The 26,562-nt window shown below is 42.6% G+C and overlaps 1 protein-coding gene across 1 annotated transcript in view; it reads left to right on the top strand.

Moving 5' to 3' along the window:
- Positions 1-26,562, top strand: part of usp43a (ubiquitin specific peptidase 43a) — a 485,387-nt gene that overhangs the window by 181,435 nt on the left and 277,390 nt on the right. Inside the window, exon 4 of the mRNA XM_068058066.1 lies at positions 24,929-25,021. Coding sequence (XP_067914167.1) covers positions 24,929-25,021 — 93 coding nt within the window. The remainder of the gene's footprint in view (positions 1-24,928; positions 25,022-26,562) is intronic.

Below are 26,562 nucleotides of genomic sequence, written 5' to 3'. Positions count from 1 at the left end.
ATCAGATAGAAAAGATCCTGTTCAGGTGCATGCCTATATTCATCTATTCTCATTCTAGAGGTATTCTGGTCAACTCACCTAAAATTTTATGGTTCAACAGTGTAATCAATCAGCTCTGTTTTTTTAAATTATGCCTCTGACTTTGCTTTATCCACTGTGAGGCCTCAGCCTCCAAGGACATGTTTGTTCCACATAAACCTGTCAGTTAAGTATGAGTTGTATGCATGAGCAGGCATTTCTCCAAATTGTTTCTGTACTGAGAAAGTAAATCAGGAGCTTCACTTTACAATTCTGTTCAAACTTTTATTAATTAAGTTTGCTTGAATGAAGATTCTCGCTCAGGATTAAATAATGAATTGTACAAAATCCAAGGAGAGGTGTAAGTTAGCACAGATCAGATATATTGACCTGGGACAATGGTTATCAAATATTGCTTGGCGTTTTCCTGGAGGATACTGTAGGATAAGAACATTTAACAGCCAGTTATAACTTCTGGCTCCAACTTCTGCTTCCATCTGTACAACTTTTACATTTGCATTCTAAAGAATGAGGAGTTAATAACACACAGGAGCACTGATGCACAGTACAACAGCAATGGAGGGATTCTCCATCACTGCAATGAGAAGGTCCCCACAATAAGGGAAACAATGGGAGGAAGAAAGGCCCAAGGCTTGGACAACACTTAGGTAGCTTTATTATGTGATTGATCTGAGCTGTATTTGATGCAGACCAACCAACTCTCCTTCATTTGGTGAAGCTGTGGATTCTGGCCTGTTACTCCACTTTATTAGTGAGGGAGTGCTGTGTTGCTTAACATGGTGTCCTTTGGATGATGTATTAAAATGAACTCATACCTGTCTTTTATGGTGGTTGTTAATTACCTCATAGTAGGCATTTTTTGAAAGAAAATAGGGAATTTCTATAGTGGCCTAACCAACTTTCCCTCTGCAACTAATATTACGTAAGTACAGATTCATTCATTGCTTTTGCACAATGGATGTTAAGTTTGCCTGCAAAAGAAATGTTATTATGATTCAGAAGAAATTTATTGTATGCAGTGCTTTGAAGGATTTTGATGTAAAAGATGCACTCACTAATCAGATAACCTAAGATAAATTTAAGTGAAATTTTATTATTGTGTTTAAAATGTTGAGGACCACAAAAACTGCTGATTTCTGGAATAATCCATCTAAGAGTTCATGGATATGGTGTAAACCTGTATCTTGCTATTGCCTCAATGATACCTCTGGAGGCAGTATGTCAGAGTGTCAACTGTATCTCAATTGGTAGCATGACCATCTGTGAGTCAGCTGGTTTTGGGTTCAAGTCCCACTCCAGGACTTGAGCACAAATATGAAAGCTGGCACTCCAGTATGGTACTGAGGGAATGCTGCAGTGTCTGAGGTGCCACCTTTCATATGACACGTTAAACTGACATCCCATCTGCCCTCTCGTAAAGGATCCCATGGCACTATTTTGAAGAAGAGCATGGGAGTTATCCCTGGTGTCCTGACCAATATTTATCCTTCAATCGTCATCACAAAAGTAGATTATCACATTGTCATTTGTGGGAACTTGCTGCGTGCAAATTGGCTGTCGCATTTCCTACATTTCAAGAGTGAGTACACTTCAAAAAGTACTTCTTTGGCTGTAAAGTGCTTCGGGACATTCTGTTGTTTTGGACGGTGCTATGTAAATGCAAATCTTTCTTTTTATTTTATGTCAATGATGTGGGATAGGGGAAGCAGGAGGTAGTAAGTAATTAGGTTAGGAATTTCCTTGGAGCCGCTTCTGTAACTTTGTTGATAGTGTAGCTGAATCTCTATTTATGCACATAAAGTTTCTTCCACGCTTGCATTACAGTGGGAGAGTGGGTACAGACTCAGACAAAATTGGGCCTTTAGCAATTACGTGATATCTGTTAATACTTGTTAACAAATCTTGGGAAGATCAAAATATTGTATCGTACATCAGGAATTCAGGTACAAAGCTAATTTTTATATTTCTTGGCAGTAAGAAAGTTTCTAAAATGTTATCTGCTCCATATTATTCACTTCACTGTATTGTGGTAAATTGTTAAACTGAAAAAAATGCAGTATGTTTTGAAGAAAGTTATGTATCTTATTTAATTTATGCACATATTAATCTTGTGCTCCGGTCACAAAGATATTCCCTTAACAAATAATTCAGTAAAGTGGTGCAGATGGAAAAATCAGGACTTGTGCTGTTTATTTATTTGGACAGAAATGAAAGAAAAATACTTACATTTATTGGGAGTACTTTTGTGTTGTTGAAACATTCCACTGTGGCTTGTTTTGTGGACAAACAAGTGAGGTGAATAATCATTAATCTATTTATTTTATGTGGTGATTGAGGGTGTAATGCTCTCCAGGACACCAGAAGAACTCACTTCTCTTTTAAACAGCCATGGGATCTCTAATGTCCATCTGAACAGGCAGGTAGGATCTTAGCTTAACACCTTACCAAAGGACAGGACCTCCAACAATGCAGCATGAGCAATACTATACTAGAATGATAGACAAAATAATGAAGTGATGTGAATTTCAGTAGTTGCAGGTCAGAAATTTAAGTGGAATCTACTGTTTCCAGTAAGTGCCAAAATAACATTTTCCATCTTTTGGACCACAATAAAGCACCACAATTTCAAATGGTCGCTCGAAAAATATGATTTCTCCAGGTATCTACTTTAGTCGAAGCTCTCTGATTTAATAAAACCCACAACACAAGGATTTATTTTTAGACATTTACTTTAACACTTCTGTTTGACAGATTTACTAAACCTTTTTGACCTCAATGAAAGATGGGTTAATCTTCCAGAACGTCACATCTATATTATCTATCAGTCTCTGGAGTTACATACATTTGTCAAGGGGCATTTTTACTGGCCACACATATTAACAATTCCAGGACCATAGGAAGGAACCAAATGTGTTTACTGCTGCAATGTTACTTCACTTCAATTTACTTCCCTTCCCTTCTCTGCTACAGATGTGGCCTTTTTGATGACATATGGTTTCACAGATGCCAATCACTCACCAATACCTTGTTCAAGGCATCATATTTGGTCCTATACCTTATTGAGGAGTGTTGGCAGGCTACTTAACCATGAGAAAACAGAGAATCATAAAATGATGCATTATTGAAGGCCATTTGGCCCATTGAGTCTGCACTGGCTCTTTCAAAGAGCAATCCAATTAATCCCACTCCTTGACTCTTTCACAATATCCCTGCAATTTATTTCTTCAAGTATTTATTCAATTCCCCTTTGAGAGCTACTAATTAACCATTTCCATCACCACTCGCTGCATAAAAAAAGTTTTTCCTCATGTCACCTCTGATTCTATTGTCACTTGCCTTGTCCTCTCTCAATGTCAATACGGGCACTTTCAATAGGGGGGTTACTGGACAGTGATCAGAGTATGGCAACCCTGGTGAATTTTGTTTTCTCTTAACCAAGGATGCCAATTGTAATATCTTAATGTTGCTTCAGCTGAAACAAATTAAAGAAATGAGGAACTGTAGATTTGAAAGAGCACATTCCTATTTCTGGAAATATAATCAGGACAACTGTTTAAATAAATAAGATTTCTCGGTTTATTTTTAGCTGCTCATTAATAATGTATGTTGAGAATGGGTAAAGATCTTTCTTTTTGGGCCTCCTTATCTCGAGAGACAATGGATATGCGCCTGGAGGTGGTCAGTGGTTTGTGAAGCAGCGCCTGGAGTGGCTAGAAAGGCCAATTCTGGAGTGACAGGCTCTTCCACAGGTGCTGCAGAGAAATTTGTTTGTCGGGGCTGTTGCACAGTTGGCTCTCCCCTTGCGCCTCTGTCTTTTTTCCTGCCAACTACTAAGTCTCTTCGACTCGCCACAATTTAGCCCCGTCTTTATGGCTGCCCGCCAGCTCTGGCGAATGCTGGCAACTGACTCCCACGACTTGTGATCAATGTCACACGATTTCATGTCGCGTTTGCAGACGACTTTATAGCGGAGACATGGACGGCCGGTGGGTCTGATACCAGTGGCGAGCTCGCTGTACAATGTGTCTTTGGGGATCCTGCCATCTTCCATGCGGCTCACATGGCCAAGCCATCTCAAGCGCCGCTGACTCAGTAGTGTGTATAAGCTGGGGGTGTTGGCCGCTTCAAGGACTTCTGTGTTGGAGATATAGTCCTGCCACCTGATGCCAAGTATTCTCCGAAGGCAGCGAAGATGGAATGAATTGAGACGTCGCTCTTGGCTGGCATACTTTGTCCAGGCCTCGCTGCCGTAGAGCAAGGTACTGAGGACACAGGCCTGATACACTCGGACTTTTGTGTTCCGTGTCAGTGCGCCATTTTCCCACACTCTCTTGGCCAGTCTGGACATAGCAGTGGAAGCCTTACCCATGCGCTTGTTGATTTCTGCATCTAGAGACAGGTTACTGGTGATAGTTGAGCCTAGGTAGGTGAACTCTTGAACCACTTCCAGAGCGTGGTCGCCAATATTGATGGATGGAGCATTTCTGACGTCCTGCCCCATGATGTTCGTTTTCTTGAGGCTGATGGTTAGGCCAAATTCATTGCAGGCAGACGCAAACCTGTCGATGAGACTCTGCAGGCACTCTTCAGTGTGAGATGTTAAAGCAGCATCGTCAGCAAAGAGGAGTTCTCTGATGAGGACTTGCCGTACTTTGGACTTCGCTCTTAGACGGGCAAGGTTGAACAACCTGCCCCCTGATCTTGTGTGGAGGAAAATTCCTTCTTCAGAGGATTTGAACGCATGTGAAAGCAGCAGGGAGAAGAAAATCCCAAAAAGTGTGGGTGCGAGAACACAGCCCTGTTTCACACCACTCAGGATAGGAAAGGGCTCTGATGAGGAGCCACCATGTTGAATTGTGCCTTTCATATTGTCATGGAATGAGGTGATGATACTTAGTAGCTTTGGTGGACATCCGATCTTTTCTAGTAGTCTGAAGAGACCACGTCTGCTGACGAGGTCAAAGGCTTTGGTGAGATCAATGAAAGCAATGTAGAGGGGCATCTGTTGTTCACGGCATTTCTCCTGTATCTGACGAAGGGAGAACAGCATGTCAATGGTCGATCTCTCTGCACGAAAGCCACACTGTGCCTCAGGGTAGACGCGCTCGGCCAGCTTCTGGAGCCTGTTCAGAGCGACTCGAGCAAAGACTTTCCCCACTATGCTGAGCAGGGAGATTCCACGGTAGTTGTTGCAGTCACCGCTGTCACCTTTGTTTTTATAGAGGGTGATGATGTTGGCATCACGCATGTCCTGGGGTACTGCTCCCTCGTCCCAGCACAGGCATAGCAGTTCATGTAGTGCTGAGAGTATAGCAGGCTTGGCACTCTTGATTATTTCAGGGGTAATGCTGTCCTTCCCAGGGGCTTTTCCGCTGGCTGGAGAATCAATGGCATCACTGAGTTCCGATTTGGTTGGCTGTATGTCCAGCTCATCCATGACTGGTAGAGGCTGGGCTGCATTGAGGGCAGTCTCAGTGACAGCATTCTCCCTGGAGTACAGTTCTAGGTAGTGCTCAACCCAGCGGTCCATCTGTTTGCGTTGGTCAGTGATTATATCCCCCGATTTAGATTTGAGGGGGGCGATCTTCTTGATGGTTGGCCCAAGAGCTCTCTTCATGCCATCATACATTCCTCTGATGTTTCCGGTGTCTGAGGCCAGCTGAATATGACTGCATAGGTGTTGCCAGTAGTCGTTTGCGCAACGCCTAGCTGTTCTTTGTGCAGTACTTCTGGCTGCTTTAAGTGCTGCGGATGTTAAATCACTGGGGGCTTTCTTGTAGTTCAACAGTGCAATGTGCTTAGCGGCTATGACAGGTTCCAGCTCTTCATTATGAGATTGAAACCAGTCTGCATTTCTCTTCGCACTTTTGCCGTAGGTGGTCAAAGCTGACTTATAGATGGCGTCTCTGATGTGGGCCCACTTGGTCTCAGCATCCCCTGTGGGAGTGTTTTGAAGGGCTGTTACAAGTGAATTTAGAAATTTTTGTAACAGCTGTGGGTGAGAAATTCTGCTCGTGTTGATGCAGCTTCTTTGGTCTGAGTCTAACCTTGCTGCACACCAGGGAGTGGTCGGTGTCACAGTCCGCACTGTGGAAGCTGCGTGTGATTTGAACACTGTTTAAGGCGGCTCGCCTTGTGACAATGAGGTCTAGCTGGTGCCAACGACGTGATCTTGGGTGCCTCCATGAAACCTGGTGACAGGGTTTCGTGTGAAAGAACGAGTTGGTGATGCAGAGGTTATGATAGGTACACAACTCAAGCAGTCTCTGCCCGTTCTCATTCATCCTTCCAACGCCATAGCGCCCAAGGCAGGAGGGCCATGAGTCATGGTCGGCCCCAACCCTGGCATTAAAGTCCCCCAGCAGGAATAGGTGTTCGGTGTTGGGGATGCTGCTAATGATGTTATGGAGTTGTTCATAGAACTGGTCTTCAGCTTCAGGTGGGGAGCAGAGTGTTGGAGCATAGATGCTGAGTAGGTGTACTGGACCAGAGGTGGTGAGCAGTCGGATGGACAGTATGCGTTCCGAGCCATTTGAGGGAGGCTCTATCATGCTGAGCAAGGAGTTTCTGATGGCGAAGCCCACTCCATGCTGTCTTGGTTCTTCAGGATCCCTGCCCTGCCAGAAGAAGGTGTAGTCTTGCTCTGCTAGAGAGCCACTCGCGGGGAGGCGAGTCTCCTGAAGTGCTGCAGTGTCCACATTGAATCTACTGAGCTCGTTGTTAATGATGGCGGTCTTCCGAGAATCGTTGATTTGTGTAAGGTCTTCCGACAGGCCAGGACACATAGTTCTGACGTTCCAGCTTGCAAAGCGAAGGGCTGGTACCTTCTTTCCTTTTTTCATGTTGTTTGGTGCGGTGTATCAGTCCACCTTTCGGGCAATGACCCTGAGCTCCAAGCACCCATTGAAGCAGGCAGACTGTGGCGGAACAGAACCTTATTGACCGGGGGCTGCCCGGTTTGAGGCAGGCGGTAGCTGTCCAGTGAGGTGCAATGACCTCTCCCACCGACAAAGGCAACCCGTGGCGCCCAGTTTCTACGCCAATTTATCTGGACTTATAACCCGTAACTGCTGCCTTCCGTGTTGTTTTAGTCGCTGTGAGGCAACTATGGAGTGACCTCTCCATGGCGCATGCCTGGGCAAATTTATGGAGGTTGAGAGTTGCCCAGTCGTCAAAACCCCCCTCTCGGCCTTTCTGGTGGGGTCCAAAGGAGTGCAGGACACAAAGTTTGGCACCAGTATGGCTGCAGGAACTGCCGGAAGCATGCCAAAGGTGACACATGACCGCCTACGGGGTTCCGCTCCGGATTTTCTGTTAGGGTTTACTCCCTTAGCCTTGGTCTCTCCCGAGACGGCCACAAGGCAGTGGGGTTGTTGGGGCCCCTACACAGGTGTAGGATGGTGCCGGTGGGAGGAGGGGATGCAAGGGGGAGGGGTAGAAGGAGGGGGTGGTGGGGGGGTGCAGGGGAAGGGGGTGCGGGGTGAATATGGTGCGAGGTGGGGGCGGGCTGGGACGGGGTTGTGAGGGGGTGAGCTGAGAGGGTGGAGCAGGGAAGGGGACGGGGGTGGGGGGGGTGGAAGGGGGGTAAAGGTGGGGGGAGGGAGGGGGGGAAGCTGGTGCAGGTAATAAGCCATTTCCTCAGTGCCCACCATCGACGTCCGGAAAGCTCATCCACGTCCTTCGGGAGGTGAAGCATCATTTGGCAGACTTAGAGGTGATTACATTTGCTAAGGTTTTTTTTTGCAGTGGTTTAAATAAAGGCATGCAGCATTGCCGACAGTGCGCTGCAGATGCTCTCCGAGCCATCTCCCGCGGGCGCTTTGAAGTTGCGGCCGGGGGGGCCGTTCGTGGATTTTTTTGGGTGTTCGGGGCACCTTTTCTCAGGACTTCTCTCGGGTCCCGTTGCTCCTTCTTCACCTCAATGGACTTACCGCATGCCGTGATACACATCAGGTTATAGTCTATGAAGCCTTCGATTTTCACCTGCCTTGTAAGATTTCATTTGCAGTCATTTCTTGGTCAGAGTTTATGTCACACGACTTGCTAAAAATAGCCTTGCTGTGGCATTTTCAAGATTTCCCTTAGTCATGTGTGGAAAAAGTTAAAAATCTAATTAAATGATTAAGTGAAGGTATTTTAGTAATGCTACTTGTTGGATAAAAGCTATCAATCAGAAAGAATGTCTTCAAACCAACACAGTTGGCAAATTTTACTCTCACCCCCCCCAATTTAGTATTCTGCTCAGAGTACCAATTTCTGGTAGAGTAGCTGTAATTAGATTAAGGCTGTACTGAATACAAGACACTGTATGCAATTGCTTGATTTGCTGACACTATAAAACCCATAATAGAATCAATGAATTATGATAAATCAGTGTTGTTTCTCTCTGACAAATATACGATTTTGTCTATTATAGGTAGTTGACCTTGTACTTAGCGGTGTTTAAAAATTGGTTCATAATGTATATAAACTAAAGGAAAACCTAATGTAGTTTATTTGTCTGCGTACCTTGACATACCTTTTGTTATCATAATTCAAGTATATTTGTGTTGATTAAGAAAAAAAATCAATATAATTATTTAAATGGCAGATAAGGGTATATCTTCTTTCAATGTCTTCAAATAGACCAGCTATAGTAATGCAGTATCACATCAAAGTCCAACCCCTCTTCTAATCTGCATGAGTTGTGTTATAACTCATCTGCTGTATCCTGTGACAAAGAGAAGTAAAAGTAGCACCAAATCAGCTTTTTTCCATCTGTAACTGCTATTCCTGGGTACGTAAAAGGACAGTTTACGTACTCCTGATGAAAAGCAGTCCAGACATGAATTGCAAAATTACAACCTGACGATGTTGGGTTAACCTTGAAATCGCTTTAATGTTTTAAATGATATGAGGAGCGGGCTAGCTTGATGTAACATATTTCAGGTTTTGGAACTGCCAGATGTTTGATCTTTGACAAAGAAGCTAACTGTTAGCACAAAAAGTATATTCAATTGTAAAAACATTTTAATAATGCAATTCTCTACTGAATTCCTGTTGGTTTAAAATAAGAATAAAGAAGTGTTGTGTACTGTCAAACTTGTTATTTAAGTACATTTGTGCCACTTTAAAAATATTTATGAGAGATGATTATTAATTTTCTGCTGATTTCAGAGAAATTGCAAGTAAAAGAAAGTGCCCTCATATTGACCTCAACATATGTTTGATAGCAATCAACACCTACTTGAACTCCGGATATTGTAATTCACAGCAATAAGACCTTTAGCCCTTTAATAGGCCAGTTTCCCTTCAGCTGAATAATGGCAACAGCGAAACTGGGAACTTAGACTGTAAATGGACCGTGTTATGCTGTCAGCTATGAACGAAAGCTATTAGACTTGTAATCAGTGATAGACTTTCAATGGGCTTTTGCAGTGGAAGTCCCTGTTAGCCAACAACTGAAAAAATGCAGTGTCCTCAACAGGGCATTTGGAACCAGTGTGAATAGGGCAAGAAACTGTGTACCTCCTTAACCAATCAGATTGACGAATCATTAATGATTCTGAATCATCTGAACCAGGAAGTGTCAGTTAGAATAGTGAATTCAATGTTAAATCAGGTACAGAAAATGAAATCAAGGGAGGAAAAGCAAGGCTGAATTAAAAGAAAGAATAGAAAAAAAGTTTAATTGTTTAAATTTTAAAAAATCTCTGACAATAATTAAAATCCGAAGGAATGAGAGTCCGCACTTGCAAAAGTGAATTTTCAGTGCCATCGTTTATTTGGCAGTAATTAAGACTTGCTACGGCATTTGAAGGATACTTAGACTTTCTCCCGCGACTTGAATCTGTATCTGTGAGGTACGTACAGTAACTTCATACCGTTCAGTGTATCTGAATAATGAATCAGATGGCAAGATGCCTTTTTTGGGATGCTTTTGGAGGGATGTTGCATCTTGAACAGCAATTTGTTGATTTCTGCATTTAACTGTGCATATGTGATCGCCAGTGGTTGCTGTTCGATTTCAATGTTAATAATGATGAGTACTGTTAGGTTTAATTAGCTGGCCCATTTAATGTGCTGATCTTACTCTTAATGAGCTGCTCTATTTTACTACATTTGGAATTGGAGTACACATTAAGATGTTGGGGAATTGGAGATGGTGTGGCTATTTTTTCTGAGCAATTCCACAAATATATCAACTGGATGGCAAATTTAAGTTTTAATTTTTTTTTAATGCGAGTCCAAAGTATGACAGTCGTCCAAAGTACTCCTCCCAGCACACCCTCTAGTTGTTGGGATCGGGCAGCCTGCCTCTGTGTTGACCTTGATTTTGAGTATGGAAATTCCATGGGTTTGCTGTGCCTGTTCTCTAGCCTCAGACTCGCTCTTGTTCAATCATTTAAGCAACTTAAAAAAAGATACATTAGCCATAAAACACACATTATGATGATAACATTCTATGTTTTTTTAATTTTTAAACATTTGTTTTGTATTTTAGTTTCTATCTTAATCCAGTCGTGATCATTTATTTCGCTATCTAAAGATTTAAATTAAAGGTGAAGGATATTAAGTACTTGTTATTTCCTGGTTTGTTGTCTGTGAGAATACTTCAGTGTGATTGGCTGCTTACCTTGCTTGCTGACATCACTGTTGCTGGATGGCTGGATATCCCCTTGACGTGGCAACAGATTTAAACTGCTGTCAGGAAAAGGGAAATTCCTGCTACAGAGATCACTAGATCTTTGTGGGCAGCATCAGCGGCAAGCACCGATTCTTCACTGCTGACTGCAAAATCCAGCTCATGGTATAACTCTTCTGTCATTGTTTATGCATAAATGGCACAGCAGCTTCAGACGAGAAGCAGATGCGCAGTTAAATGCGCATATCAAGAGGTTGCTGTCTGAGTTGTGCTGTTAGCTTTATGAAAACGACAGCTCGCTCTCTGCCTCACCACTGATATGCATTGAATGGTGTGAAGTTGCTGTGTTTGTGCGGCAGATACAAACTAAATTCAACAAAACGTTGTCATTTCAAGTCTAAGTACCGTTTTAGTGATGTGATAATTGTTAATTACTGCCAATCAACCTCACTGGCAGTGAATATTAACAATTACAAATATGGAGTCTCATTCCTTCAAGTTTTGAATTTTTTGGGTGGAATTTAAAAATGTCATTTCAAATTTACATTTAGTTTCACTTTCCCTTTCTGTTTATCACTTTTAATCCAACCTTTCTTTTCCTTGCTTTATTTCTCTTTCTTTACTTGATTTGACATTGAATTCACCCACTTCAATTTACACTTCCTGCTTGGTCCTTATACTGTTTATTTCTCACTCCTTCAATCTGATTGATTAAGGAGATATCCGTGTTGGTTGCCCTGTTCACTCAGGTCCCAGATGCTCTATTTCTCTTGCTGCTACTTCATCAGCACACAGTTTCAGCAACTTAGTGGGCAAAATTCTTTTGAACTGAAGGGTGCAGGGGTGAGTCTAACTGACAGGAGACGATGTTACCTGCCCTGCTACAGCAAAATCTGGTCGAACATACTGTGCTCCAACTTACTGTGAGCAACACCACAGGAAATGAATTACTTATTTACAAAGGATGCATGTGTTTCTTTAAGCAATGGCTGCATGGCTTCTCTCACAGGGAATATTAACACCATAGTGCCCAGTATACTAAGACAGATGTGGAAATATATTAAATAAGTTCTACATGCAGTATTGATTTTGTAATAAATTGCAGATGTTACTGAAATGTAATATAGTAAGATGTACACTTTAAGATAGTTAAAGGCAAATACTTACTGAAATGTTTAAAACTGTCATGTAAGAAACGGGAAATCCATGTCTAAATTGACTTTTTACAATGCACTTTGCGAAATATAAAATTGCTTAACTCTGGTGAACAAAGTGTATTTTGTGAGACCAAGTAAGTTTTCCTCATTGGGTAAATTTGGTTAGCTGCTTAACTTGGGTTTCAAATGTTAGTTGCTGTAGTAGCCATAGTCCCACAGGAATCTCTCCCATTTGAGAGAGACAGTTGGTGATGTATAGCTTGAGAGTCACCACTTCACAAGTGTGGGGTTAGGTGAAGAGGCAGACCTCCATGAACTATTACAGCCAGTATGGGGATGAACCTGTGTTGCTGGTGTCTCTTTGCATTACATGCTAGCCAGCTGCCCAGCTGAGCTAACCAGTATTAATAATTTTCAGTGCAAGATAATCCACAGACCCCTAAAATATCATTGCTGATTCGAGTAACACCTGGGTGAGATATCCATAAAATTACTGCAGTTCTCCTTCAATGCAGCATAGTCACAGTGCTATCAGACATGCAACAATATTTTTAGCATGGGTTCCAAATATAATGCACTTTCCACTGCGTTTAAGTTTTAAAATGGCCACTAAGGTTTTTTTGCCGTGGAGTCATTGAAGGGTTTAACAAAGCAATTTTCACCTTATTAAATCTGTTTTAGTGGAAAATCTGCTAATGAATGGGACAGAACTGAAGAGGCAGGCTGAGCTCCAAACAATAATTAAACACCCTGAGACTCTCAGGACACTGCCTGGCAGCTAATGTGCTAGTAAAAGCGATTTGGTATTAAAAATGTTACACCTTCAGGGGAAATCAAATCGGTTGACAATCTAACTGCCACATGCCCAAATTTCAATTTCAATTAATGAAATTCAATGAATGAATGAACACTGCTATTGATTAATGATTAAACTGCATTAAGATTAAACTGAGCATTTCAATGACTTGGTAAATCTGCTGTTCTTTGCAGTATCTGTCATATAGGGGTGCTATTGATTGATCTCAATGAAAGAATAAGAGCTGCAATTGATGAACTTTAACCAGGTTGGGAGTTCACACATTGTTTGCTATTCTGTGGAATGTCTGTTAGTCAGCTATTGATCCGCAGCATTAAATTTCAATAAACTAACGTGATGGGACATTCATTCTACCGCTGTTATGCTGTTTTGTATCGTATCTTCCCAGAAAGAAAGCCATACACCACTGAGGGGAGGTTGGTGGCTATTGAGTGCATCAGAAAGGGAGAGAGTTAATTCACAGTTTACACTGACATTATGATATCTGGGCTGAACTCTTCAAATTCGGCAGAAGAGTTTGCCAGAAAACAAGAAATAACCTGCTGATAATGGACTCCAAATCTGGACTGTGGTATAAATATATTAAGCAGGGGACAGCAGGTAAAGGCTCACAAGGAGAGACTGATATTCTGGTGAGCAGGGAATGAAACCTCAGGCTGAATTGTTACACACAGGATCCGAAGAACAGAGAGCAGAAGAAACTTTCTTTAGACACAGAGGCTGCGAATTGCAGATTGAAGCTGATACCATGTCAACATTTTAAGAATAGGCTATAAAGTTAGTTGAAAGAACAATGTATAAAGGTATATGAGAATATGCCAGGGCCATAAGATTGAGACTGCAGCTCGTATGGCGGATAAGCATCAATGCAACTAATTGAGCCAAACGGCCTGCTTCTGTGCTGTAAATTCTATGCAAGGAGTCCTGGATTCCGTTCTGGTGCCTGCCTGCACTGCTAGCATTGAGATTTAGCATTAAAGATGATTACTGTTTGATGAGAGATGAAATCAGTTGATGGTCTTGCCTAAGCAGCTTACATACAGAGGAGGAATGTAGTGGAGACCAGGTTTATAACATAAGTGAAACTGCCCTTGTGTGCAGGTTAATATGGTGTAACTGGAGAGAACCAAGAGGAAACCACAAAGCTGGGGATATAAACAGATCAAGGGTTGGGCTGCTCTCCTTTTCTGTGATTTTCTGGGTCACAGAAAGTATGAGCTAAAAATTGGCCTGCGCCAATATTTGGTACCCTGTTGGAGATAGGCAGCGTGCAAATTTGGTGCTGCCACCTCATTTGCCTGATTGTAGCATAGGGCCAAGCATCTGCCATACTGCTGGCTGCCTTTGTACTCAACAGGGAGCTGAGCAGCATGTGCTAATAGCATGTGGTGCAGTCAGCCCTCTGTTCTTAAAAGCAGTCGGTCCCTCTAAAAGGGAAGCTGCACTGAATTACAGGAGACTGCAGCTGAATACTATTGCTGCAATTCTAGACAAGGAAAATGGAACACCAGGGCAGAGAGAGGGCCTCAGGGTCACGGATACGGTGCTGGACGCATTAGTGGTGGAGGGGGACATGAGGAGTGAGGCCATGGTTCCACAGAGGGCTGGGAGGTCCTCAAGGACAACACTCAGAAGGGATTGGGAGCAGTTAGCCAGGGAGGTAAGTTCCGGACGTCTGAACTGAGGACCTGGCAGAAGTGACGCAAGAAGTCTAACGACCTCAAATGGGTGGTCAAGATCAGTGAATGCATCTTCACATAACATCTCCTACCCACTGATCCACCAGCCTCTCAAGCTGTACAATGCACCCCACCCCCCCCCCCCCCATCTCTTACCCAGCACCAGTCTCTGGCACTCAAGACTCACACATAGCATCCAGATACTCCACCTTGCCCTCTTACACCAATGCTGCCAGCCACATACACCTCTCACTGGCACATCACCCAAAGACAGTGCTACATAATCATTGGCATCCTTCCTCTCTCTTGGAGGACAAGATGGCATACAATAGAAGGGAGCAGAACAGAGCCAGCGAGGGACAAGGACACTGCTTCTCCTGAGACCTATAGAGAAGATGGTTCTCCGCATCATGGGGCTGGCTGCGACAGAGCCAGTGGTATCCAGCGTCACTGAGAACATTGAGGATGATGATATGTTCCTGCCTTATGCCCATTCTCAACTCTCAGCTCACCCTCATCCTACTATCTTGCATGATGAACAAGCTGCTGATGGTGTGACCATGGATGTCTTGCATTCCTTCCCACTCCCCTTCCCTCACCTCAACCTTGTCCTTCTGATTTTTTGCTTTCATACACCCAAGAGCTGCTGCCCATCCAGCAATAGCACAGCACTGATGAAAAGGCCCTGTCATTTGATCTGATACTAGCAGCCACCAGCTTAGATACTGGCACTGCACATAGCTTGAAGGCTGGCATAGAGTTAGGATCGGCACTTATTGAGTCTCCGGGCATGAGTAGCCTTGACATCAGTTTTGCTCAGGCTCCTGGATGCCAAACTTGGTCAAATGCTGCCAATGTCAAGGGCAGTCAGTCTCACCTCACCTTTGGAGTTCAGCTCTTTTGTCCATGTTTGAACCAACACTATGATGAGGTCTGGAGCAGAGTGGCCCTGGCGGAACCCAAACTGAACGTCAGTGAGCAGGTTATTGCTGAGGAAGTGCCGCTTGATAGCACTGTTAGTGGCCTCCTCCATCACTTTGCTGATGATCGGGGTAGACTGATAGGTTGGACTTGCTTTTTGTGCACAGGACATACCTGGGCAATTTTCTACATTGCCAGGTAGATGCCAGTGTTGTAGCTGTATTGGAACAGCTTGGCTAGGGGCGTGGCAAGCTCTGGAGCACAAGTCTTCTGTACTATTGCCGGAATGTTCTAAGGGCCCATAGCCTTTGCAGTATCCAGTGCCTTCAGCTATTTTATGATATCACGTGAAGCGAATTGGATTGGCTGAAGTCTGGCATCCGTGATGCTAGGGAGCTCAGGAGGAGGCTGAGATGGATCATGCACTGGGCCCTTCTGCTGAAGATTGTTGAAAATGCTTTAACCTTGTCTTTTGCACTGATGTGCTGGGCACCCCATCATTGAGGATGGGGATATTTGTGGAGCCTCCTCCTCCAGTTAGTTGTTTAATTGCCCACCACCATTCATGACTGATGTGTTAGGACTACAGAAGCTAGATCTGATCCGTTGGTTGTGGGATTGCTTAGCCTTGCCTATTGCATGCTACTTCCGCTGTTTTGCATGCAAGAAGTCCTGTGTTGTAGCTTCAGCAGGCTGACATGTAATTTTTAGGTGTGTCTGGTGCTGCTCCTGCCATGCCCTCTTGCAATCTTCGTTGAACCAGGGTTAGTTCTGCAGCTGGATGGTAATGGTTGAGTGGGGGATGTGTCGGGCCATGAGGTTACAGATTGTGGTTGAGTACAATTCTTCTGCTGCTGATGGCCCACAGCGCCTCATGGATACCCAGTTTTGAGTTTTTAGATCGGTTCGAAATCTATCCCATTTAGCAGGGTGGTAGTGCCACACAACACGATGGTGGTTACTCTTAGTGCGAAGATGGGACTTCGACTCCACAAGGACTGTGCGGTGGTCGCTCCTACCAATACTGTCATGGACAGATGCATCTGTGACAGGTAGTTGGCAAGGATGAGGTAAAGTAGGTTTTTCCCTCTTGTTGGTTCCCTCACCACCTGGCACTGATCCAGTCTAGCAGCTACGTCCTTTAGGGCTCAGTCAGTAGTGGTGCTACCGAGCCACTCTTGGTGATGGACATTGAAGTCCCCCACCCAGAGTACATTTTGTGCCCTTGCCATCTTCTGCTTCTTCCAAGTGGTGTTCAACATGGAGAAGCATTGATTCATCAACCCAGGGTGTGGTGGGGGCGAGAAGGGGTGGTGGAGCGGTAGGTGGTAATCAGCAGGAGGTTTCCTTGCCCATGTTTGACCTGATGCTATGAGACTTCATGGCCTGGAGTCAATGTTGAAGACTCCCAGGGCAAGTCCTTCCCAACTGTATACCACTGTGCCATCTCCTCTAGTGGGTCTGGCCTGCCGGTGGGACAGGACATACCCAGGGACGATGATGGTAGTGTCTGGGACATTGTCCGCAAGGTATGATTCCATGAGTATGACTATGTCAGGCTGTTGCATGACTAGTCTGTGGGACAGCTCTCCCAATTATGGCGCAAGCCCCCAGATGTTAGTAGGGAGGACTTTGTAGGATTGACAGGGCTGGGTTTGCTGTTGTTGTTTCCGGTGCTTAGGTCGATGCTGGGTGGTCCATCCGGTTTCAATCCTTTTCTTTGACTTTGTAGCAGTTTGATACAACTGAGTGGCTTGCTAGGCCATTTCAGAGGGCATTTAAGAGTCAACTACATCGCTGTGGGTCTGGAGTCACTTGTAGGCCCGACCAGGTAAGGTCATGTTGCAGATAGAGAGGCACTGCAACTGCAATTCCCAAATCTGTTGCAGCCTTTGTGTGGACAGGTCACCAAAATCTCTCCCCTTCCTTTGAGGATGCAACACTCCCTGCTGAATCCAGGAACTCACCACAGCAGCTTCAGAAACACTCCAGAGTACTTCCAGACAATTTGCAATAACAGAAGTTATTCAAAATCACCTTACCTGCAAGTTGAATGCCTGGCCCTTTAAGTAATGCTAATAATGCCCCCCTTGCAGCTTAATGCTTGATCTTTGGTGAGTGACAAGCGAATTTGTCTAATTAACCTGCATGGTCTAAATTTGGCATTTGGGCATAACATTAGCCAGTAGGGCTGAGTGATATCATGACAGGATGAGTTCAGAAGCTTCTGGCCACACAGGGAAAGCCAATCAAGCTCCCTTCTCAAGATGGTGTACCATGCGGGCCATACCAGAAGGGGCTAGCAGGGCAGTGCACATGCCCAGGAGGGCGATCAGCTTTTGAACCGCGTGGCAACATAGGCTAAACAACACAATTTGTTAGATGTTGTAGTAGCAGTGATATAGATCGATAACTGCTCTTAACATTTTACACACACTTTCCTTGATACAAAACTTTTCATTTGCCTTCAGTTTGCTGTGGATCTGCTTACTATCAGGCTCCGAGAGAGACAGGCACTGCAGCTGTCTGATATACTGAATACATAATGGCAAAAGTATTTTTATATGTATAAGTATCACTACTAGTCTCAAACATAGTTCCTCGCATAGTTTTTTTTCTCTCTTGAGGCATATTAGCTAACTCTCTGATGCCTTGCTTCCTCATTTATCAAATAATTTTGCATTGAATAGGCCTTGGATGTCTCCATGGTCCTCATCAATGCTGTTCCACGATCGGAAATAAAGGAGCCCATTTCAGTGCGCAGTGTGTAATATGCAACATCAGGGCAACCCAGGCAGCTGCCTCAGTAGCTTTTCAGAAGCAATATATTGGACAGTATTTTTACAGGAGACTGATTTATTGGCAGTAATGTTTCTCAGTTCATAAGTTGGAAGGTGTTGCCCTTGGAATACTGATAGCACTACTGTGTGCCAAGTGTCTTTTGAATACTGATCATATTATGGTTTGTAAGGTTAATTGGCTTTCACCAATGGAGTATACAAATTTGCAAGAATTATCGAATAGATGCAGGAGAAATAGCATATTGCCACTTTTAACACTTAGAAAGTTTGTGACTTAAATCTTCAAGGTCTGAACATTTTTCAATTATATAGGAGGCATTATTTAACTGAATCAATATTTTTGTCACAAGTGCTACAACTGTAGAGAACTGTTAATAATCTTCACAGTGACTAGCATTATGTTTCCGCGCCTCCCCCCCACTCCCGCCACCCCCCTGCCCGATACTGTCGATGATAAATCTTCCCGGACGTTGGTACTTTTAATTTAGTATCCTCTTCAGCGTATTCTGTTGTCATTCTGTGGAATGAGTGATGATCAATAACTGTCACGATAATTTTCAGAGGAAAGAGTCAGAATGAAACTAAGTAGACAATGAATTCCTTGGGATCAGTACACGTGGGCAGGAGGTGAGAGAATAACCAAGATTACAGAAAATAAAAAAGAATGAATATCAGTCCATAGAGAAAAACTGCTGAAGGTGAAGCACATGGTTTAAATGCAGGAGTCACCCAGGAATGCAGGTGTACAGGCATCTACACTTTTACATAAACTGGGGCTTGAGGATCTCTTCGTGTTCATTGTTTACAATAAGGGATGCACTGTGAAAAATCTGTGCTCACAACATAATGCATTTTTAGGTATTCAGTTTATTTTTTTTACTCCGAGGAATCAGAATTTGCACATGCTGCCTGTATCCCAGGGGGTGTGAATTAATCTGAGAGTTCCTCACAACAGGTGTGTGGAAGCAAAAACCAACATCAGCATGAAACAAATCATTTTGAGAGCAACATGCTGCATAATGTTGGCCTACTCATTGGGTGATTCAGGCTACTGTCCAGTAAACTCATTATGATGATTATATCATAACCCTCTGCCTATTTGCTGTTTTGTGTTGAGATTGTCGTCACAAGAGGTCTGTTTACGTTCTTTGTGGATTGCAGGAGAATGTCACCAGCATGTGTCACTTTCATTTTTATTTTGTTCTTTGCTTTGTTCTATTCATGGGTGATTTGGAAAAAGGCGCACCACAGCTTGCATAGAAATATTTTGATATTTTGCATAGAAAAATATCACAAGGTACTTTACAGAGGTCTGAAGAGCTCAGGATGATAAGTTAAAGAAGGAGCGATTGAGAAGGGTGATCAAATGCTCAGGCAAAGAGATGGCTTGTCAGGAGGAGAAGGTATTCCAGAGAGTGGGTGTAGCAGAAGGTATGGCAATCAGACAAGGAGAGACCCACAAAGGGTAAGAATTAGAAGCATTGGGTCTGGGAACCAATGCAAGTCGTTGTTGCTGTGGGTGATGAGTAAGAAGAATTTGGTGCATGAGAGTTTTGGATGAGCTTGTGTTTACTGAGGGTGGAGAATGGGAGACTGGCTGGGAGATCATTGGATCAATGTGGAGGTGACCAAAGAAATGTCTGATGGTTTCCCCAACAAATGTGTTGAACTGGGGCAGAGGTGAGAGTGCTATGGGGGTGGAAGTAGTCTCTGTGATGGAGATGTAGGTTCAGAAGTTCAGCTCAGGGTTGAACAGGACATTGAGTTGGTGAATACCAACAAAAAAGCAAATCCAAAAACAATGTAAAAAAACAACGTAAAGAAAGTTATGTTAAATTTGTATAGAACACTGGTTCAGCCTCGACTGAAGTATTGTGTCCAGTTCTGGGTGCCACACTTTAGGAAAGATGTGAAGGCGTTAGAGTGCAGAAAAGATTACAAGAATGGTTCCAGGGATGAGGAACTTCAGTTACGTAGATATATTGGAGAGGTTTGGACTGTATTCCTTGGAGAAGAGAAGGTTGAGAGGAGATTTGATAGAGGTGTTCATAATAATGAGGGGTCTGGACAGAGTAGATGGGAAAAAACTGTTACCATTGGTGGAAGGATCGAGAACAAGAGGGCACATATTTGAGGTAATTCACAAAAGAAGCAATGGTGACATGATGAAAAGCTTTTTCACACAACGCATAGTTAGGATCTGGAATGCACTACCTGAGAGTGTGGTGGAGGCAGTTTCAATCAAGGCATTCAAGGGGGAATTGGATTGTTATCTGAAAAGGAAGAATGTGCAGGGCTACAAGGAGAAGACGGTGTAGTGGCACTAGGTAAATTGGAGAGCCAGAGCAGACACAATGGGCTGAATGGCCTCCTTCTGTGCTATGACCAATCTGTGATTCGCCAATAAAATTAGAGTTGTGGGCCTGGTAATAATTTTGACCACAGGCGTTAGTATAAAATGGGCAATATCAGGATTAGCTGTCTGTTAGATATCTCTCCTGATGGAGATTGGGAGAGGTGTATAATATAGGTGGTTGATCTAATATCGCCTGTTTTGCATTACTGCCCAAAGTCAAAATGACCCTCGTTGAATCCAGCATGCATGCTTGCAACTTTATGCCATGCCAGTGGCATGGAGTAGCTTGGCATATTTTACCAGCACATGCATGTTTTACCTTTTATGGGCCTTTTCCATCAGATTCCAAGAATCTGGTGGCCTTGAGCTGGCTCCAGCATTTATGCTGTTAAGTGCAGTCCCAGTTGTTGCATTTTGGGGTTTGCAGTTTACTGAAACTAGCTTGAACAGCAGAAATACAAGGAGCTTTCAGAAACGAGGATCCTAGACTACTTAGAAGATCAATATAAATGTGGATTTCGGGTTCTGTTGACTGCTGGAGTGTTGGCACTGCCAGTCAATAGCACGCACTTCATATAAAAGCACCTTAAGACAATCAGACAGGGGGAGGGCACTCCATAACCTCTTGTTTAGTCTCCCTTCAATGCCATCCTTTCATTGCTATGTGAACCTGCAGCAGTGTTTGAGTCGGTAAAAGAAGGATAGAAGTTGTGTGGACAAAGATTGAGATGACCTGATCAGTGAACCAATACAACATCAGTTGTGATGACTGGAACATGTGCAGCTGTTCAGTCAGGACATTCAACTTTATGAACACTGTAATTTTAGGAAGGGATACGCTACCATTTGACGTCAACAGTTTATATTTCAGATTTACCTTAATTATTCCATTTTGAGTAGTACTAATTATTTTTCCGCTGCACATCTTTGCTGTTTTGAAATGGCAATTGAATTTGTGCTGAGGAACCTTAAAATAGATTTTAAATTGAATGTTTATAATTAATTATGTTTTGTAGTGGTGATTACAGGAACTGAAATTAAAGCTTACTGCAGTGAAAATTGCTTTCCACAATCCTATTTTCTGTCATTATCTGCTTTCTAATGAATTTTTGCTGTTCAAAACCCTTTCCCTATGTTTCTCTTTGTTCTGTGCCATAATGTAACCAGTTTCTTACCTTGCAATTTGAGTAGAATTAAAGAATGGTTACAGCACAGAAGGAGGCTATTTGAGCTGTCTCTGCAAGAACAGTGTTTTATACAGGTTTATCATAACTTCCTTGCTTTTCTACTCTATGCCCCTATTTATAAAGCCCAGGATCCTGTATGCCTTATTAACCACTTTCTCAACCTGCCCTGCCATCTTCAGTGATTTGTGCACACACGCCTCCAAGTCCCTCTGCTCCTGCACTCCCTTTAGAATTGTACTCTTTAACTTATATTGCCATTAAATTTCATCTGCCACTTGTCTGCCCATTCTACCATCCTATGTCCACTTGAAGTTTATCACTATCCTCCTTGCAGTTCGCAATATTTCCAAGTTTTGTGTCATTTGAATTTAACACAAAAACACATTATAAAGTCTTCAAACCCAAACTAATGTCACATTTATCTTTTCAATTGCAAACCAAATTGTTTCACAAAGAAACCATGCTATCAAATTTTGTTATTGATGTTAAAACTGTACCTAGTTGCTAGGAAGTAAACATGTATGCGTTCCTTCAGATCTCTGTCAGTCAATGATATGCTCATGCATTTTTACTTGATTGCACTGTCATCACTTGAAGTTGACTTGCAGGTTTTATGCCTATGCTGATAGAGACAAATGTAAACTTGCCACGAGATGTTGGCAGCAGGTTCGGCTAATTCTGTGTTGGTACTTTGACTTATAAATGTACTGACCTGGTGTAGCACTTCAACATGCTTATGCATGACACAGAACAGGTATCAATTGTTTATGTTCCATTTATATTTTCCCTTTCTCTTTCCCCATCCCCCACCATCCTTTGCACATTTTTGGAACCAGTTTATGCAGCTCTGACTAAAGAACCCAGTTGCAGTGAATCTGCCAATTGCTTTTATTTTAAACATTGATGTACACTTCGCATTGACACTAACATTGAAGCTCTTTTTGATTTGTGTTGTTGAAGCTCTGTTAGACTGTGTTTTATTATTGCCGACTGTTGCAGTAGATTTCTTATTCTGTTTGGAGAAATGTTTTAATACTAGTATTGTAATTACTTCCTTCTTTATGCACTGTCCTTTCAGAACACTACAATAAAATGATGTTATGCCAGTAAAGATTGTATGAACCACTTTGTGAATCATGACTCAACCAGTTTTCCTGAACTACTCAATTCAAAATTATGATAAAGAGACATGTGTCATTAGTTGAGACAAGTCTGAATGTACAATTATAATGTCACTGCATCCCTTGCAGTTGTAAGAAAACTGACTTGTTTGTAAAGCAGACTGGTTTCTACAGCACCAGATCCAGATCTTCCAATCTGTGGAATACTCTTAAAAGTTGAAAGCTCAGGTATAGCAGGTAACCAAAATTCCTGGGGATTCAGGGGCTCCTTTGGATCCTCAGAAGCTTTGGGTTGCTGCGAACAAAGTAAACCAAGAAACTGAATCATAAGCTTAAACATAGATGAATTAAAAATGTGAGCATTGATAAGAAATTACGGTGAGTATATAGGTCTGCAGATCTATTGTTTGCTGTTTCTACTTAGCTAACAGCTTGCCCAATGGAGAGGACAGGGCTTTAAAGACTAGCGATCAGCAAACTGCTTAATGGGTTTTTATGTAGCAGATGGAAGCACTTCAGCAACTCGTCCAACAATAACTTGCATTTATAAAGAGCCTTTTATGAATCCCAAGGCATTTCAAAGAGGTGAAGCAAAAAAATGGACGCTGAGCCAAAAAAAGGGATATTAGGAGATAGGTTCTGATTTTACAGATAGCTTCTACACAAAATAAACAAAGAAGTCCTATATCTTCGACAAAGTCTCCTAAAATAACTACTTAACAAATCTAAACTTTATATATCCTTGCTTTCCATGGCAACTTATTCCATCAGAGTGACATGTGTTAAAGAGTCAATCCATTTCCTGCCAATCATCTCACACCGTTGTATTGATAGCCTTTACGATACAACACCGAAAGAGGCCATTTGGGCCATCATGCCTGTCCTGGCTCTTTGAAAGAGCTATCCAAATTGTCCCACTTGCCTGCTCTTTTCCCACAGTCCTGCAGATTTCTCCTTTTCAAGTATGTATCTTGACTTCCAAAATAATGAACCACAAGTACCAAGTAACTCATTTACTAAGGTCACAGACCTGAAATGTTAATTGTGTTTCTGATTAGAGATACTGAAACAGGCCCTTCGGCCCACCGAGTCTGTGCCGAACATCAACCACCCATTTATACTAATCCTACACTAATCCCATATTCCTACCAAACATCCCCACCTGTCCCTATATTTCCCTACCACCTACCTATACTAGTGACAAAATAATAATGGCCAATTTACCTATCAACCTGCAAGTCTTTTGGCTTGTGGGAGGAAACCGGAGCACCCGGAGAAAACCCACGCAGACACAGGGAGAACTTGCAAACTCCACACAGGCAGTACCCGGAATCGAACCCGGGTCACTGGAGCTGTGAGGCTGCTGTGCTAACCACTGCGCCACTGTGCCGCCTGTACTGTTCTCTCTGTACTGATGCTGTCAGACATGTTGCGTATTCCAAATATTTTCTGTTAACTCATTTACTTCTCTGGCTTCTTGGGCTTTTGTTTGCAAATGATTTCACACAGGTCATGGTTCAATTAGCATTAACCATTTCCCGTCTGATTCCAGTTTGAGGAAACTTTTAAGTAAATTCTAACGGCATTATCCTATAAAGTGGCAGGGAAGAAGGGTTTGAGGACCCTTGATCATGAGGAAAAGAAGCTGGTAGGTGGGGGCTGGAGTATCTATGCACATCAGGAGGATCCTGAAATAATACAGTTTTGGCAATGAAGAGAGAGGCCAGATAGCAATGATTGACGTGGTTCAGCCAGATCTGGTGATGGATGGCTAAACTGGTTGTGTGCCAGATGTGCACAAGTCCCCGTCCCTTGGACTTGGGGCAAAGATCAGGGCCATACTGGGGAAATGTCTGCGGCGAAGGATAGAGGTGAGGGAGCAGTTGATCAAATAAGACAGCTGCAGAAATGTAATAGTGAAACAAAGGCTGTTGGGAGTTTGAAAGTGCAAAGAAACAGTTGTTTCCATCTCTAACATCAACCTAGATTTTATTTGAAGTGTAGTTAGAAGTGGTACGACCACCTTATTTACATTTTTTGCAACAGACTGCTAAGCTAAATGTGCTATTAATGCTGTATTTTGAATATGTATAGTTGGCGAATGTGAACTAATGGAATGGTGCAATTAACATTCTGCAAGTATAGCTGTCAAGAGCTGCAACCTTTCAGATTATTTACAACCTGTGCCTTTAATTTTTATGAACTGTTTTTGTTTTGTTCCATCAGGTCATCTTTAACCTGTCCTCACTGCCTTAAACAAAGCAACACATTCGATCCCTTCTTGTGTATCTCCTTGCCCATCCCCCTTCGCCAGACCAGGTATGTTCACTGACATCATCTGCAAATAGTTTCTTCATTTTTATGAACGTTTGTGTGTGAAGTGGTAGAGATAAGCAGAGCCTACATAATTCTGCATATTTTATATTCAGTAATGACCCAATGTATTTTTCACATTGACCTATCTTTCCTCTACTAATAGTCTGCATAAACACTCCATGTTGATTATTGTTGGCAAGATGTTACAATGCTTGTTTGATGTGCAAAAGGTTGCAATCACTATTACTGGAAGTGGTTCTATTACAGTGGGGCTAATAATGCTGTGCAACAACCTACCTCGCTCATATTACAGGATACATTTGATAGTATGGACCAACTAACAAACATTGTATATTAGTAATTTGGTTCAAATTGCAGTTATTTGCAGGTTGAGATTTACAATTTTACATTTGGCTGCTAGATCTTCCCTGATAACTAGAAAGAAAATAGTTTGCTTTTATATAGTATCTTTTACATCCTTTGAATGTCCCTTGGTGCTTCACATCCAGTTTTGCAATGTGGTCAATGTTTAGGCATTGTTTAGGCAAAGACAGCAACATCCTACAACAGTAATGATCTGTTTTGATGGTATTGGTTGAGGAATGTTGGCCAGTACACTGGGAGAACTCCCTACTCTTCAACAAAAGTGCAATGGGGGGCTTTTACATGAACAGACAGATAGGGCTGCCATTCAATCTCTTATCGGAAAGAGAGCACCTCTGGCAATGCAGGGCTGCCTCAGGGCTTAAAACTAGATTATGTGCTCAAGTCCTGCAATGACTTTCAATGAGTTTGAACTCAAAATCTTCTGACCCATAAGCAGGAAAAGAGTGCAACCACTAAACCAAGCAGGCATAGTACTGCGTGGGAGTAGAAAACTGCACTGCTAACCTTTACTGGTGGGCTTAGCTGGCATGTGCTTAGAAAATAATGGTGACCTCTTCTGCAAATGGAAGCATTTATATTTATAAGCAGCTCTTATGGTTGGTCTCTTTACCTTCAAAGGCAGGAGTACTGCTTCATTCATATTACAGTACCTAATTGCTGAAAGTGCTCCTTGAATTAAAATATACATTCAATCAATTCAGTGCCTTTTTCTTGTTAGGCCTACAGTTTAAATTTAAGAATTATAAAACTTTTTTATTCATTCTTGGGATGTGGGCATCGCTGGCTAGGCCAACATTTATTGCCCATCCCTAATTGCCTTGTCAGACAACATAGAACTAGTCAGGAAAAGGAAGACATTCTATTTCTCATTATGAAACAAATTCTCATCAAGCACTCCAGCTGAAGGAGATTCTGCATGACTTCATAAGATTAGCATGAAACATTAGCTTCCTTCACAATCGAGCAATCCTTTTCCAGCTTATACTCTAAAACATAAACATAAGCAACATTGATGGAGCTTCAATTCCAAGTGCTGCTGAACTCCTCTGGATTGAGGACACAGGTGTCAATGATGTTCCCCAAAGGAATTTAGAATTTTGATGGTATAGTCAGACCAGTATCTATCAAGACAAGATTCTCTGATGAAAAGGTTCATT

The sequence above is a fragment of the Heterodontus francisci genome, chromosome 26 (assembly GCF_036365525.1).
Source record: "Heterodontus francisci isolate sHetFra1 chromosome 26, sHetFra1.hap1, whole genome shotgun sequence".
Taxonomy (NCBI): domain Eukaryota; kingdom Metazoa; phylum Chordata; class Chondrichthyes; order Heterodontiformes; family Heterodontidae; genus Heterodontus; species Heterodontus francisci.
This window is presented reverse-complemented; position numbering and strand designations above follow the sequence as displayed.